General features: G+C 35.0%; 1 protein-coding gene across 1 annotated transcript; it reads left to right on the top strand.

The window, feature by feature from the left end:
• Nucleotides 1-1063: 1063 nt before the first annotated feature.
• On the top strand, nucleotides 1064-16446 carry LOC115975962 (DNA repair protein RAD4-like). Its single transcript, XM_031097017.1, has 14 exons — nucleotides 1064-1149; nucleotides 1793-1864; nucleotides 1978-2099; nucleotides 2317-2622; nucleotides 2728-2820; nucleotides 3549-3641; nucleotides 4735-4836; nucleotides 6771-6820; nucleotides 8668-9420; nucleotides 11234-11594; nucleotides 11685-11879; nucleotides 11982-12134; nucleotides 14762-14971; nucleotides 15752-16446. Exons 1-14 carry the CDS (start codon nucleotides 1107-1109, stop codon nucleotides 16148-16150), a joined length of 2952 nt encoding a protein of 983 aa, XP_030952877.1. The 5' UTR covers nucleotides 1064-1106; the 3' UTR covers nucleotides 16151-16446.
• The last annotated feature ends 1488 nt before the right edge of the window (nucleotides 16447-17934 follow it).

The following is a 17934-nucleotide window of genomic DNA, read 5'->3' as shown; positions in this document are numbered from 1 at the left end:
ATAGCTGGCTTTACATGTAATACCATAACATTTTTATAATATATAAAATAGATCCAAAAACAAAACATTTTGTAGATTTATAAGAATATGTGGAGCCCAAATCAAAAAGACAAACAACATACTCAATAAAAATATAGATACAAACATTTAACAATATAAGACAAAAGAACAATTACCTTTGTGGTTGTCTAGGAGAGTACACAGCTGAAGGAAGGTGAAGAATTGAAGGAATAAAAAAAGAGAGGCTTTTAATGTTGGTTGAAGGTGAAGGCTAAATACAGAGTGTATGTAGTTTACAACTAAAGTGAGTTTAGGGTTTCAATGTTGACCTTTTTTATATTTTGTTTAAGGAATTGTTACTGATTAGATGTAAAAATTGATTAGGTGAATTAATTAACTTTAAATACAAATTATACGGTTAAAATTTTTGAACTAGTATATATTTCTATTTATTTATAATTAAGTAGGCAGGTTGGGTTATATCAGATAGGCAATATTTCAATCTGTTACTCAACTCAATTTGCTATTTGGGGGTCTAACCCGTCCAACCCAAACCACTTAAATTAATAACCCACATGGGGTGGACGGGTCGGGTGGGTTAGCAGGTCAAGTAGATATTTTACACACCCGTAATTAGTGAGGAACTTTGATGTCACACATCGTAGATTGGGGAAGCACGTTGAAGGGAGAAAGGGAATTGTATAGACAATCTAGAGTTTATCATTTTAAAAAAAAATTATTTGTAATCACAAGTATCTAAAAAAAAGAAAAATTATTATAGTTTTCTTTTAATATTTAAAATATGAAAACTAATGATATCACTTTTAAGACAGTTGATAGGACATTCTATTGGAAGAGAACGAAATAACATGATATAAAGTTTAAAAAAAAAAAAAAATTTAACATAAAAAAAAGTTAAATAAAAAAACAGATGAAAATATGACTTGATTAAATTTTGGACTTCTATTTAAAAAATAGAAAATAATTTTGAACTTTTTACCAAAATAAAAAATATAAAAATTTGGACTTATATAAATTGTGCATTACAGTTAATAGGCGCGCCTTTCTCTTTCTCTGTCTCTCCAACTTCAACAATTTTGTAAAAAATGCGAACCAGGAACGAGTCCAAGCGGCAGAAACAATCTTCTGGTACTTCATGTCCTTTCAACTTTTAACTATTTCCTCGTTTTGTTTTCTGGGTTCTGTTTGTTTTTCTAATAAAATAGAGGGAAAAAAAAATACATATATTGTATGTTTAATGTTTGTTTGGTTCCCAGATTGTGAAGAGAGCCCACTTCACCTGTGGAAAATTCTTGTATTATGGTCTTTTGGTTGCTGGCCATCTGGGTTCTCCTAAAATTAAGAATTTGAGATTTGTAAAGTTCGTTTTTTTAGTTTCCTACACTTTCTAGGCAACCAAACGAGGTGCATTGCTTGTATTTAGAAGTTAATTTGAGCTCAAGAGAATGCAGTAGTTTGCCAAAGTGATTAAAACTTCTGGGTTTGATTGAGATTGCTTTATGGTGTTATTGAGTGTGTGTATTTTTGAAGTTAGTACCATATATGGTGTCTGAGAATATATGTGGGGAAGGTAGAGAAACTGCAAATTTGAATTTATAATACCGATAGTGTGAAACACGAGAAATTAAAGTAATTTTTTTTTTGGTTAAAGTTATGGATTTTAAGGAATGGCAGCAGCATACACATTGAGAGTTATGTACACTCTCAAAATATTTGTTTTGCCTCTTTATTCAGTCACTTTGTTACGTAATTGTTTGTGTGCTTTGGGCAGGTAGGGACAATGCTAAAAAAGCTCTACCGGAATCAGAAAACAGAAGCCGTTTAGATTCGCATGATGACAGTGGTATATTTAACTCCTTAAATCTTCTGTTAGTTTAGGTGTAATGAGTCTCAGGTAAAGGTTGAGATAGCATTCTATGTCATTAAAGTGTAATTGGTATTTTTACTTGATTTCAGGAGCACTTGCTGACATATCAAGGGAGGCTGTTGGCAGACTTCTTAGACGTGCCAAGAAGCGTGACTCTTCCGGGAAAGAGAAATATCATAACAACCTGAGCCAGCATGATTCAATTGGCATGGTTGGTCCTGTTAACTTTTTTGTTTCGACAAGTAGTAGCATTATGATATTATGCCATATGGAACTTTGGCCTAGTGAGTGTGCATGATGCATCTTTTTTCTATGGAGTTTGATTTTCTGTTTGCCCAGTTTGGAGCCATTACAGAAATTGAATGTTCTTTCTGTGTAAAATTTGATATCCGTTTTATTCTTTCTGCATTACTTTATTTTAATTTCAGACAGAGGGTGGGTCAAAAAGAGATGATAAATTAGATGTGGATTCAGGGGCCCAGTGGAATATTTCAGAGGCTGAAGGTTCTAGTAAGGATCCAACGGGAAAGACTGCCCAAGAAAAGAAAGTTGATGAGGGAAATTTACAGCAATTCCTCTCAGAAAATCAGGAAGAATTGAATGACTCGGACTGGGAAGATGGTTCAATACCCATTTCAGATTCCACATACAATCTTCCAGTTACAATTGAATTTAGTGAGACACCAAATTCTGGTATGAGGAAACCTGTTCGTCGAGTTTCTGCTGAGGATAAGGTGGATTATGCATTTTTAAAATAACATTAGAGTACTGGGCATGGAATTTTTCTCATGAAATCTTTCTCCTACTTAAAATATTTTCTGTCCTCCCCTCTCATGCAGGAATTGGCAGAGCTTGTGCATAAGGTTCATTTGCTTTGTATGCTTGCACGTGGCAGATTAGTTGACAGAGCTTGTGATGATCCTCTTATTCAGGTTGTTTCTTGTTAATTCTAATGATCAACTCAGCATTTTTATTGCTGTAGCCATCATTGAGCTTTACTCAGAAGTCTATTGTCATCTGCATAAATGGTGTTTGTCAAACTACTATAATTATGTTATTATTACAACTTGACAAGGACCATGTTTTTGATTTCCTACACTAATTGTTGTTGTATTATTATTTTGTATCGGAGGTCACTTTATGTTGCATTGTTGAGGGTAGCTTTCCACTTCCCAAACTTACTGCTCTCATGGTTGAAACGAAAGCCTCTGTTTATAAGGGGTCGAGACAATAGTTTGGCTTCAAAGGCTGGTTATTTCAAATAATGCATGTTAATTTTTTCTAGTGTCTGTAAACTAAAATACTTATAGAAAGAGCAGGGAAATTTTTTTTTTCGTGTCTATCATGTTTACTTCGCTTTCTTGTTAATCTGTTTACTTTTTGGATCAGTACTTATTTTGTCAAGGGTTTACTATTCAGAAGCAAAAAGTACTACTTCTTTGTTCAGCAGTTTTGCTAGTAATCTTTAGGAGATCTTCTATATACACCTAGTATACTGAAGAAATCTTGTTGTTTTGAACAAAATTCTTGTTATTCTCTCTCTATCTCTCTTAAAATATTAGATTATTAGTTCTCTTATCTTTTTTCATTCAGTGGTCATGGAAATGGAAGGAATGAGACACTAAATGTTATTTATGAATAAATCTGATTATTGTGGCAGGCTTCTTTACTGTCTCTTCTACCTCCACACTTGCTGAACATAGCGAAGGTCACAGAACTTACTGCAGATGCTTTGCGTCCCCTTGTTCTTTGGGTATGCTTTTGTTCAATTATTATATGTTGGGATGATTACCAAAAAAATAAACCCTCTATGGTTTAGAGTGGTTTCATGCCTCCTGGACATGAGGATAAACTGCTTAGCCCGTCATGGGTGAAAAGCCCTTGGATTACCCGGTAACTAATTCTGGCGGGTGGGGTCAGTTGCCCGTAGGAGTTTGATTAACAGTGATGATTGTTGTACGGTATGCTCTGCAATGTGCAGCTAATCTGAGTGAAATTCTCCTATGTCATCAAAAGAAAAAAAAAAAAAAAAAAAAGAAGGTTTGGAGTGGTTTCCCTTTGCCTACTCCTGGATTAAAAAGTAGCACTTCATGACACCCAGAAAAGGAAACCCATTTAAGGGTATGAAAAAGCATAACGTAATGACCTCCCAAATAAACTTTTCTTGTGTGAATCAATGAACTGCATACCCAATAATAGAAATCAACAATTAAAATTCAACATAGCGTTTGACAAGACAGCATTTACGATTATCTTGGGAGACAAGCATGGTAGCCTTTGTGGCAATGGGATGTAGCTCAAGAACTCCACTACGGTGAAAAATAATACTTGTGGCTAACCCCTGACTAATCTATTGCAGATCCATAACCGTTCCCAAAAATTTGGGACTAAGGTTTGGTTGTTATTGTTTATCATTAAAATTTGTATTTTTCGGTAACCAAATGGATTCACACACACACACACAATCACTCAATTCTGTAAATTGGCAGAAGTAGAGGATAGCTTATGAAAGATGCTATTGGCCATGGCTAAGCCAGGAGAGAAACATAGTCTTAGGAGAGAAAGAGAGATATATAAAATCAAATGTCACTTTTACCCCTATCTAGCATAGTGAAATGTCACTTTGCCCCTGTCTTTTTTGATGTCTGGATCATGAACCGGATTATGGAAGCATAATAAATAGAACCTCAGAAGGGTAAAGTGCTACTATTTAAACCATGGATAGGCAAGCTAAAACCGTCTGGAATCACAGTTTGGGTTATTTGTAGTTGCTGTCTTGAGTTGTAGTTTTTTTGTGACATATCACTTGTTCGATCTTCTTTAATGCCTTTATATAAAACTTGCAGTTTCAAAATAGCTTCCGTGTTAAAAGCTCAACCAATGCAGAGAGGTCATTTCCTTTGGCTTTGGCCTTTGCTCTTGAAACTCATGAAGGGACTCCAGAGGAGGTAGCTTCTTAATCTCTTATGACTAAATCTTTTTGAAGACTCTATTGGCTTGTCCTATATAGATTTGTTTTCCTCTGTTAGATGTAAACTAGTATTGATGAAGACCTGGAGTTTATCAAGTGCCTTTATAGGACTAAATTAGTTACTGTTGCTAGAAAATACTATACTTTATTTTCTTGTGAATTCATGTCCTTGAGCATAGTGCAATTAAATATGTCTTGAGGTTTTTGAATTTAATTAAAAAAAATGTATAATATCACACATGTAAATTAATTCTGGAAAAAGGGCCAATATGTGCTGAGAGTATATTTGTATCCAATTTGAGAGCTAGATCACATCAATTAATTTATTTGAATGCAATTCTTGGTGAAGAACAGACTATTGATTTGTAATTCTTGTGATTATCCAATAAAGAGGGGCGGGGGGCGGGAGGAAAAGAAAGGGAAAAATGCCTTGACACCCTCTGAACTTTAGGGTAGTGGCCATCATACCCCCTAAACTTTTATTTTAGCTGATTTGCTCCTTGAACTTGATGCATCTGCCAAATAAGTACTTCTGTTACTCTACTGTTAGAATAACTAACGGCTTCACATGGAAAACTTTTCATGTTGGTAAGCACAACAAACCAAAAAAATACCTCTTTCCCCCCCCCGCTTTGCTGGGTTCAGCTTATAAAAAATTTCACAGAAAATAATGTAGCTTAGTCCTTGTACTGCAAATCTTATTCTTAGTCCACCTGGTGTAATTCGAGTATGTAAATCCACTATTCATTTAAAATTAACCACCCCTGATTAAAATTGAAACTTTGTTATTTATATGATTAAACAAAAAACTTGTTTAGAAGGTGGTACCCTAGCAACTCCGACCCCAACCCCAAACCCAAATCCTATCTTCCATATTCTTTAACACTTCCAAACCATATTCAATGCCCAGAAAAGTGGTGAGAAAAAAAAAAAAAAAAAAATTTTAAAAACATAAACGGAGGCACAAACCCACACACGGAAATTCGTGCAGAAAACTAAACCCACAGTGGGATCAAGAATGATGGCGGTGAGTTCAACCAGTGATTGGAGACTCCAAAACCTAGATCGGCGGTGGATCTATGAGATGCAGCAAGCTATATTGAGACGTCTCTCTCAAAACTGAATCTAGCCTGGGTTTTTGTTTTTGTTTTTGTTTTGTTTTGTTTAGTTTGTTTTTTTTTTTTTTTTTGAATTTTCTCTCCATCGGTTATTTGTAAATTGGTTTTGGTAATTTTGTTTTCCACGTGAAGGGTGTTAGTTTTAACGGAAGAGTAGCAGAAATACTGATTTGGCTGATGTGTGAAGTTGAAGGAGCAAATTGGCTAAAATAAAAGTTCAGGGAATGTGATAGCTACTAGTCAAAAGTTTAGGGGATGTGAGGGCATTTTTTTGGGGAAAAGAAAAGGAGTAACAGATTCAATTTACATAACAGTGATTAAATAAAAAAGCGTGCTTAAGCCAGAAATTATGTGGCATAGAAATTTGGCTAAAAATATGAATATAAACTTAAGTTTTATGTGAAAAGAATCCAGTTGCCAGCCAATTCTTTGGTGTTGATGTTACTTTTCTTTGTCTTGATTTACCTTTATACTTAGTTGGGTAAAATGTTGAGGCGGTTTTCTTGCTTCTTCCTTAGTGAGTGTATATGCTATTGGATTTTAGACATCATTAACCAGTTTAATAGTGGTTGTGAACTATTCTCACTTTTGCTTTTCTTGGATGAGTCTTCTGTTTTCTTTGCCCTCAGATATTCAGGAAAGTGTTTACATATGATAAACTCTACCTTCCATAGAATCAGCAATTCCATTCAGATTGGGTTAACTTCGCTGTTGGGAGAAGGGCAATTCTGTGAATATGCATATATTGCTTAGTGCTCTAAGGAAAAGTTACAGGGTCATTGTTTTCTTGCAGATTGTTGCATTGTCTGTGGCACTATTTAGAGCTTTGAATCTTACAACCCGGTATGGCATTTATTATAACAAAAATGATAATAATATATCCTGTTATCTATTATAAATGCATTTTGTTGATAGAAATTTTTTATTATATCTACATTTGAAGTACGAATATATCTTTTATTTTTTGAACCTCTTGACGTTGGAAGCTTGAACCTGGAGGGTTCTTCTTAAACAATATATAGACCATCAGACCTCCTTTGTGCTGATCTACCATGAGATTTCATTTACTACCACTTTCTCTCCAAAAAAACTGATCAGTTCATCAAAACATGGGGTCCTTGTAGCATCATTTGAGCATAACAATACTATGTTAGGATTGACTTTCAATTCTCATTGCATTTTTGGCTTTTAAACCTAACCTGAGAGGTGACTGAAGCTACCATAACCCTAGAACATTAAATTAATAATCCATGTTTGTTTTGATTCAAACCTGTTTTCATATGTACCTTTTTTTTATGAGATAAGATGTATAGATTTTGTTGAACAGTTTTGTTATGCATTGTCTTAGTGTTGATTTGAAGAAGCTTTGTGAGAAGTTGGCTATGAAATAGTTTAAAATTCAAATTTTATCATTGTCTAGAAGAGATTCATGCGAATATTTCTTAGTCCTAACGCTTCTTATGTAATGAAGAAATTGTCCACTAAAGGACTGTCATGAATAAGAAGGATAATATTAAGTTTAGGTTGTCAATCTTGGTTGCTGATTGAAATATGTTTGTAAGATATAAGAGTAAGCCATAGACATGAAGTTTTCACCTTGTATTCTCATATTTTGAGAAGTATTTTGCTTAAGCTGCATTTAAGAAGCCTTTCTTTAGGGGAACTTTGTATACGCATCTTGTGTATATGAGGTCTCTCCTCTACTTTTAATAAAGCCTTTCATGCCCATTGAGAATGTTTCGTTTATTTATTTTTTGTTTTTGATAATTATTGAGAATGTATCATTTATGGTTGCAACTTCTTGAGATTTATTAATTAGGATGGCATAGTAGGATGATATTTTAAGCACAATGTTTATGGAATTAAGGAGGTTAATACTTGGAGCTATTGCTTCCTTATTGAGATGGTCTCAGAGTTTAATTGTTTTATCTATCATTTTCTTACATGGTAGATGTAGAAGACTAGAGTCAAAGCTTTGCTCAAAAAATGGCATCTCCTTCTCTAGGTAGAGGGTAAAGTCATGGGTTTAAGACCATTAGAACTATGGTTAAATGATTAAATTCACTGTTTCCTAATAGTTTAAGCTTTTGGGAGAATCAGTAATTTAACAAAGACAAAATGGGAGTATGTACCTTACCAATTGGAAAAAAGATGTAAATATGTGATCATTTAAAGATTATGAATTTGACTTTTTCATCTTTAAATTCCATAGATGAACTGCAAATTAGTTGTCAACAGCCAATGTGCTTGACTCTTAGTATCACTAAATATTCCATTAAACTCCGTAGGTGTCTATGCTTATGATTTTCTCGATCAAAATATGTTGGTTGATGTACCCATGGGGCTTTAAGATTTGCTTTTGCATCTACTCTACTGCCATGGGATTATGTATAAAAAAATACTGCAAAATTACGTACTATTTCTTCAACTTTGTTACAGCATATGTTCTTCTTTAGGACATAAACAGATCCTATGCTGTTGTAAGTCCTAGTAAAGCTCAGGATGACATTGTATCTCTTGACATGCAGTAGTCACTTTTCAATTGTGATGATTAATGATAAAGGTTCTCTGTTAGGTTGATTTCTTTTCTATTATTGCCTGGGTTTCAGATTCTGGGAAAGTGTCATGTCTCATGTTGAGTTGGATATATGAATGCATATCTTGTATTAAAAGTATACATTTGTTGTCAGGTTTGTGTCCATTTTGGACGTTTCCTCCTTAAAACCAGAAGCTGATAGGTCTGAATCTTTAATTCAAGATGCAAGCAGATCGAGTAAGGGGATATTTAAAAATTCAACGCTAATGGTGGCTAAACCAAAGCATGCTTTGGTCTCTCCTGTTAAATCATTTTCATGCAATGAGAGTGGCAATATCTGTGAAACTTCTCAGAGGGGTTCATGCAAAAGTATGGATAACATTGCTCAGTCCAAAGATTCACCTGTTGCTGGTGAGCTGGATGCCATAATGTCAGATTCATTACATTGTGAGGCAAGAAATGATATCTCTGACGCAGGCCTTACCAAGAAATCTCAGGGATTGAATAGGAAAGGGGATCTTGAGTTTGAGATGCAGTTGGAAATGGCTCTAACTGCAACAGCAGTTGTCACTCAGGAGAACAAAATAGAATCAGATGTGAAAGACTTGAACTCATCAAATTTCTCTTCTCCATTGAAAAGAATGAAAAGAATTGTAAGTGAAGAATCTCCTACTTCTTCCCAGGGGATCTCTACTGCAGTTGGCTCAAGAAAAGTAGGATCTCCTTTGTATTGGGCAGAAGTATACTGCAATGGTGACAACTTGACTGGAAAGTGGGTGCATGTTGATGTTGTCAATGCAGTTATTGATGGGGAGCTGAAGGTTGAAGCTATGGCTGCTGCATGCAAAACATCTTTGAGATATGTAGTTGCTTTTGCTGGGCAAGGGGCCAAAGACGTGACACGCAGGTTTCGCCTCCTTACGATTGTAATTCTAATGCACGGTTACTTTCTGATTTAGTTGTAGCCTTGTTACCTTTCTGGATACTATCAGCTTCCAGTGCTTTCTCGTTGCATTATCTTTCAAACAGGCATTTGTAATGGCATCATTGCAAAAGACACACGCACACATATATATCAAAAATATATAAATAAATAAATAAAGTAAAGAGGATTTTACCTAAAAAATTTCAAGTTTTTATAATTTGATAACTTCAAATTTTGGTTTCATGTAAATCTACATATTCTACCGAATGATCTCCACACTGAAGCTTAGGGATTCTTTGGTAGAATGTGGAGATGTATATGTATTCATAATTTGAATTTATTCTTGCCATTTGGCTTAATTTAAAGAAAACATGTGTTTCTTTTGGGGCTAAATCCTGCAAAAAATAATAAATCTTCCATGTATAATGCCTATCAAATTGATGCAGGAGCATCTTAACCCAAAGCAAAGAAGGCCCAGTAGTTTATTTTGCTTAGCCCGTAGCTATTATAGGACAAGTCTTTTATTTCTCTATGTTATGTTCTGTTTGTTTCTATGCCTTTAGTTTATTAAAGGTTCATGTGACTTTTAATGAAGTTGGATGGTTTAGTCAAGTTTCTATCAAATTGACCACAGAAATCCAAATCCTTGAAGCTGACAAATGACAATAACTCTGCACTTACATATTTGTAGTAGTGGTGTCTTCATTAACTTCATGTACATGTTTACTAAAGTTTTATTTGTTAGCCAATGAAGGTAATTATTATTTGCGTTGAATTTTGGAATAATAAATCTAAAATGTTAGGTATCTCTAAATAATTAATTTTAAAAACAGCTTTTTTTCTGCTAACTTATTTTTGAACATGGATGCCATGGTAGAATTTAGAATCTTTAGATGGTGTTTTAGCACATAAAAAAATTACTTAGACAATGGTTTAGAAAGAATGTATGATTTTTTTAACTAATCCTGATAAAGGGTGGATGTGAATGTTTGTGTTTGTGTGTGTACTATCAAATGATAGGATTGAACTCACGAGTTATTCTAAGGTGGTTGGTAATTACCACTAAACCAAGACAGCTTTGATGCCCTAATAAGATGATGGAATAAAGTTGCATGAGAATATTTTGTTTGTTCTCTCAAAGGTCATATGGTCATCTTTAATTGCCAACTACAATTTTTATTATTATTTTTGCGATAAATTACAGAGGTACTTTTTTTGGCTGAAAATTACAAAGGCTCTCAATGTCCTGCTGTTCCATCTGACATCAGTAGCCAGCATTTATTGTTGATAATTCTTGAGCTTTCTTTACACTATTAGATATTATTGTGTCTGCTTATTTGCACCTGCATCCATTTATGCACTTGATATGCTTCACTGGCCAATGTGTGCTTTAAGCCTGAATCTTTCTATTTATATGATGACCAGCATAATAAATAGCCTCTCCAGACATGCTCATGTAAATTGTTGCGTATTGTCTTAACTCATTTTCTGGTATTTTTTGGTGATTATTTTCCATGTATTTGTTGGTAGTGTTCTGAAAACAATACATGAAAATTTATGAGGAATACTGTTAATGGTTTGTCACACTAGATGACAGGAAACTTAATGCTTGGACCTTATAAATGCTAATAGTGATTTTATGGTTTTTATTTCTTTTTTCTTTATTTTTATTTATTCTATTTGCTTGACTATAGTTTCAAATTTCTGGTAATAGTGTTAAGTACGGCTGAAATTTCTTAAAGAGGTAGTAATCATCTCATTACCTGGGTGTGGTACTAAAATGAGCATATTACAGGTATTGTATGAAGTGGTACAAGATAGGATCACATCGAGTTAATTCAATTTGGTGGGATGCAGTGTTGGCGCCACTGAGAGAGTTAGAGGCAGGAGCCACTGCAGGCATGGCCCATACAGAAAAGCAACACATTGAGGCCTTGACTGAACATGAGAAAGTTATAGCATCCAGAAAGTTGGATAATCCAACTAGGGATGATATTCCAGGAGGTGCTAACTTGCATGGGAAGTTAGGCCTAGAAATCTCAAAAAAGAGTGGCAAATCTTCTCTGAGCAATTCTTTTGTTGCTAGCAGGAGCTCTCTTGAGGACATGGAGTTGGAAACTAGGGCATTAACTGAGCCTCTTCCAACTAACCAGCAGGTAGAGTGAACTGCTAAGTTTAGATTGACATGGTGGTAAACTTTCTAAATGGCTAGTTTTTCATGGAAAACTTTGTTTAACCATATGCAGGCCTATAAAAACCATCAACTTTATGCTATTGAAAGGTGGCTTACCAAGTATCAGATACTTCATCCAAAGGGTCCAGTTCTCGGCTTTTGTTCTGGTCATCCAGTTTATCCACGGAGTTGTGTACACACAATCAAGACAAAAGAAAGATGGCTACGGGAAGGGCTGCAAATTAAAGCAAATGAGCTTCCTGTGAAGGTTGATTCTGGGTTATGGGGTTCTACCATGTTACTCTATTAGATTTTATGGTTCTTTATTAAAGTTAGTCCACGTATTTATTTATTTTTTCTTTCTGGACAGGAGTTGAAACGTTCTGCAAAGCTTCAAAAAGTACAAGTTCCTGAAGATGATGAATGTGGTGGGGGTAATTATGAAGGAACTGTTAAACTTTATGGGAAGTGGCAACTGGAACCATTGAATCTGCCTCATGCTGTAAATGGAATTGTTCCAAAGGTGATTTTTATTTATTTTTTAATCCCATGGAGTTGGTTCATTTCATTAATATTGAGGCGGCTCTTTCTTATTTATATACAATCATCAATTCCTATTGTTCCTGACTGATTAATGAAATTGTTGCTTCGTAGCTTTTATCTTGGATGGAGAGATAATTGCACATAGATGTGCTTTGACATGCCATGCAGATGGATCACTATTTCATTAAAAGAACTCAAATGTGCTTTTGCTACAACAACTAACTTAGATTCATCAAAAAGTTTAGAAAATGATATCAAGCTTGCATCGTCATGGTCTACTTTTTGGGTTGCAAGCTGTTTCTATTATACATATTACTTTTGTAAAGTTTGCATTGGAGGAAAAAAAATAAAAGAAGGGGGTGGGGGGTAAGGGCTGGGTTTGGGTCATCAGATATGATGTTATAAATTAATGATGTATTGTGTATGATGTGATGGCAATGATTTTTAGTTTTATATGCACCAGATGGGGGAGGTAGGAGTTGGAACTTACTTTTCTGTCATGAATTTAATGATTGGGAAATGGGGAGATTTTACTCTTTCTTTGAGCATGTTTCTGCCAGAATTCCAAGGGGGGAGGGTGATGATGTTATGATTTGGTAGTTGAATTGTAGTGGTGCTTTTGATGTGCACGCCTTTTATAAGTCCTTATTGAAAGCCCCTTTTGTTTCCTTCCCTTGGTAGAGCAATTGGTGTGTTAAGGTACCTAAAAGGGTGTCTTTCTTTTTATGGACTGCTGTTAGGGGTGGTATTCTTACAATAGAAAACCTTGTTAAGAAGAACTTGTCACTTGTTAATTAGTGTTGCTTATGTCGGTGTAATGAGGAAATTGTGGATCATCTTTTACTCCACTGTAAGTTTGCTCATGCTTTGTGGAGTGAGGTTTTTCTTATGTTTGGGGTTAAATGGGTGATGCCGAGTACAGTTGTCCCTCTTCTTTTCGCTTGGAGGAATTGGTTGGGAAATTATTCTTCAAATGTTTGGAATATGGTACCGGTGTGTCTTATGTGGTTAGTATGGAAGGAATGCAATGCCCGAACTTTTGAGAACATTGAGAGACCTATTGATCTGTTGAAGACTTCGCTAGCTAGTACTTTATTTGAGTGGTCTTAAATTTGGGGTTTCACACATTGTATTTCCTTGTCTGATTTCATTATTTCTGTTAGATTTTCCATATGATTTGATTGTATTTTTTGCATTTCTGTGAGTTTACAATCATAAACACATTGCACTTTTGCTATCAATAAAGCTTTTATTACCTATCAAAAAAAAAACTCTTAATGTCAGAAGTATCCCATTGGGTGAATATATTACTCTGTTTGTAACTATGGCTTTGTTGGCTTTTATAATAATCCTTAAGGTTGAACTCCCTTCAGTATCAAGGGCCAAAATGAAGCGGGTGCTTACCCAAATTAGAATTAGCTTACCCATGTGCTTACTGCCAGTGCCAAATCCTCTTTCATTTTTACCATGCTGCTACTCTGAATTTTGTTTTACTTCCCCCTGTTAGATACAATGTATACACAATAGAAGAAAGTTTTAGTGCTCAGTTGGGTGGTTGTCCCTTTTGAATTGGACTCTCTGCATGTTTTACTAGAAAATTGTTTCATTTATTTAGTTAAAGCTTTTCTAGAGAATAATTTTATCCCATGACATGTTGGGCAATATGTTGCTGTGGCTAGGTTTTTCCAATTACATAGTGGCAAATGTGCTCAATCGGTGATATATGGTCAACAAGATTATCTGCTAGCAAATAACTAAGTTTCAGAATATGTTTTGAAATATAAATAGTGTACACATCCCAGTAAGTTCAATATATTGCATAGGCAGGATTAGTTATTATTCTCGGGTTCTCAGGTGTCCACCTTTCCTTCATTTATTGCATATGTTTCTTTTGGATTTGGTCCCTTTTTTAGTAGGGCCATTATATAGTTGCTTTTATCTTTCAAACTGTGGCATAGGGTTTTCCCCCTTTTATCCTTTGTTGTTTGTTTTCACCTTTTGGTTGGGATCCTTCTTCATGAGTCCTGCACGTTACTTCAGCTTTATGGGTCCTGGTTTTTGTATTAGGGCTGCTGGAAAAATTGTTTAGGTTCATGATTGGGTTTTAAACATATTCTATAGGTGGCTATGACCAACTGACAAGACAGTATTTCTTCTTTGAGTTGCATCAAGCTAGAGTATTGTAGTTTTATTTCTTATTCTTAATTTGGAATTTTTCTGTTGATCTTTTATCATCATTTGGCAAGGGATTTGTACTCTTCCTATGTTGCAGTTTCCTATCTTAAATCTGATTAGATAATATTTCTTTGCTGCCTATGTTTTTTTGTCAAAGAACAAGTTTTAAGGCCTGAAGATTTTGTTTGAGATTTTATGTTGGCTTGCCAAGATTCTCCACCAGTCTGTATGTGGCAAAATTATATGCATGCCAGAATGGAGAATTAGTAGCAGAATATTCTCGCACTTCCCCACTACTTTTATCTGGTTATCTAAGTTTTTTACTTTCAAAATGCTACTTGTGTATGGACCAGCTAGGTTTTTTCTGTTTGGTTCTCAAGCTCTTTATGAAGCTTGATTATCACTTACAGCTAAGTTCTCTATTGGACACAGAATGAACGTGGTCAAGTGGAAGTTTGGTCTGAGAAGTGCCTCCCACCTGGTACTGTGCACTTGAGGTTACCGAGGGTGTTTTATGTTGCCAAGAGATTGGAGATTGATTATGCGCCTGCCATGGTTGGTTTTGAATTCCGAAATGGACACTCGCATCCTGTCTTTGATGGTATTGTGGTGTGTGCTGAGTTCAAGGATGCAATTTTAGAGGTAACTATATTGCACTTTTATGATGCGTTAGGCCCATGAGAGAAGTGTGAAGTTTTTAGAATTTCTTGTATTTGTTTTTGTGATTAATATTTTTCTCCTTTCCCTTTCCCTTTCTGTAAAATTCCTGAGGCATACATGATTCTTTCATCCAGATTTGCTTACATATTTGAGGGCATTCAAGTTGTTTATTAAAACCTACTGATGCTTACTTTTGTTTTTGGGTTTACCAATACAACAACAAAGCTCAAAGCTTTAGTTCCAGATTTTTTGGGATTAGCTATGGATCCTCAACAAATTTTGGGGTATAAAAGAAAATTATTTTTGCTAAAATATTGGTTAAAGGATATTCATTGTTTCCTAATAGTTTAAGTTTTTGGGATAAGTGATAGTTTATCACGTTAGTAGAGCTAGCTTGTCTTGATTTCAAACCCTGCCTTCCATTTAGAAAGTTAAAAATCCCATGTGTTGGGTCCCACTTATTAAGGGAGAGTTTGGACCCTCACATGAGTGGGAGTGTTAGAATAATGATATTAAATTCAATATTTCCTAATAGTTTAGGCTTTTGAGATATGATTTTATGAGGATAAACTCATATCTTTTAAAATGTCCAAAAATCTTTTCTTTATAATCCTTTAAGATTTCTTCCTAAATTTTCCTAAAAAATTGACATCCTTCCATTTTTTCATGAATTCCAACTAATTTTTTCCTCTTTTGTGTGTTTGGTCAACTAATTTTATTGGAGAGGCCTTTTATCTAATATTTGTTGGTTCTGTTCTCCAGGCATACTCAGAAGAAGAAGAAAGAAGAGAGGCCGAAGAGAAGAAACGAAGTGAAGCACAAGCTATTTCTAGGTGGTATCAGCTTCTTTGTTCCATCATAACTCGGCAAAGGTTGAACAACCGTTATGGTGACAGCTTGTCATCACAAACATCCACTGGGACTAACACTCAACATATTAATAACAAATTAAATGCACCAGTTGGTGGAGGTGATGAAGGCAAGCAGTCTCATGTATGCCAGACAGAAGACATAAATCATGCCAAGTTGGATGCTCAAGCTAGCCTGCCAGAAGACCATGAGCATGTATTCTTGACAGAGGACCAGACTTTTGATGAGGAGAGTTTGGTGCTGACAAAGCGATGTCATTGTGGATTTTCAGTCCAAGTGGAGGAATTGTAGCACTATAGATGTGACACTGTTCTACATTAACTTAATGCTTGAAGATGTACAAGTAGATTCCTTACTGAAGTCAATCTCATAAAGCATTGCCATTTTGTTATGCGTCTAATTTCTGTCAGTTGTGCAGTGAGCCAGGCATTGATATCTTTACACTTCCATGTAATGATGTAAATATCTAGGGACATGAGAGAAAGTCTTGGTTTTCCCCTTTCTTTGAGCACAAATGAGAACATAAACTTACAGGATCCTTTTTTTACAAATTTCTCCTTTTTGGGTAGTGATGACTTAAACATGCATTTCTCCATTTCCACACGGATGAACACATTATATTGTTTGCAAAATCTCATGCATCTTTACATGCAGGAGGAGGTGGTTATTGATACTTGATAGAAAATGAACAGTACAAAACTGTAGTCATTGAAGATGTGTGGTACATTACAGCCAGGAAGGCAACTAATGACCCATATTCTTGATTATTTTCCTTGCACAACTCAAACTGTATTCATCTTTGGTATTTGTTTGATCTTTAGCAAGAGAAGTCAATTTCTGAAAAGTGACTGGTAAGTCTTCAGCTTGAGTCTACGATGTCTGTTAGTTGGTGGGTGGCTTAAGCGTTAAATTCTACAGTACATATTGATTTATTGGTTCTCTATTTTTCTTAAACTTTGTTTAGTTATATCCTTTTTCATATTTGTTATAAAATTTGTATATCGTTCATTAAGTATCGCATGTTTTAAATAGTTTGGTAAGTTAAATTTTGTTTGGAAGGTTGGGTTTTGAAAAGCCTTGTAACTTTAGTGACATTGTCCAATCTCATCCATAGGGAGGACCTAGTTTCAAATTCCCTACCCCCACTTATTTGTAACCAAAAAAAAAAAAATCATAGTTTCTACTTTGTTTCTGTAAAATCTGCTAGTGTAGATTTAGGTTCCTACTTCCTACTTCCTAGAGCATTCTAGGTGTTTGCATGCATTATTTGAGATGGCTAGATGGGCTGAGATGGATCTCATCGTTAGCAATTCATAAACATGCCTGTGCAAAATTGTGGTAGCATCTACTGCACAAGCTTTTTTTTTTTTTTCTCTATTTATTATTATATTTTCTGGCTGAAAATCAATACAAAAGTGGCTTCGAATCTGGTTGTGCACTTAAAGAGAGTAGGGGTTTGGAGTTAAAATGGGTAAAGGCATTGGAATAAAACAACAATCTTAAAGCATATTTAGAATATGTTTGTTAAAGCTGGTTTCATATGGGTAGCATGGGTTTATGGATGAGCTTTTGGAACTTCAAAAGTCCTCAAGATACATCTTGGGTTTGGAGAAAACTACTATTATAACTTGCCATGGGTTACAGTGTTTGAATGAATTGAAACATTAAGGTGGGATTAATTTTGGTGGGGGTATAATTCCTGGTTCCTGAGCACCATAGTCCAAATTTCTTTCAGGATTTGGATAATTTGGATTGGAGGGCTTGCTGGGTGTAGTATAGTGGTTTGTCTTCAAAAGTTGTTTTGGTTTTGCTTTTTCCATATGCTCTATTGTTACTATTTTGCCTTGAAGATATTTTTGAAGGTGTGCATGACTTTCCATAAGAACATGATAACTCTATGGGAGATATTTATCTTCCAAAGCCTGTACTACATTCTTTTGGAGTCGTCTATTGGGTTCTTACTTCACTGTTGTTCACCTCATAAAATTTAAATTGTCTTCATACTTCAAAGTTTTTGAGAGGGACGTGAAAACCATTTACTACAAATTGCTTTTGACATTCCTAAAGTAATAGCT

This window comes from Quercus lobata, chromosome 2 (genome assembly GCF_001633185.2).
Source record: "Quercus lobata isolate SW786 chromosome 2, ValleyOak3.0 Primary Assembly, whole genome shotgun sequence".
Lineage (NCBI taxonomy): Eukaryota > Viridiplantae > Streptophyta > Magnoliopsida > Fagales > Fagaceae > Quercus > Quercus lobata.
The sequence above is the reverse complement of the archived record's forward strand: the minus strand, read 5'-3'. Positions and strand labels throughout refer to the sequence as shown.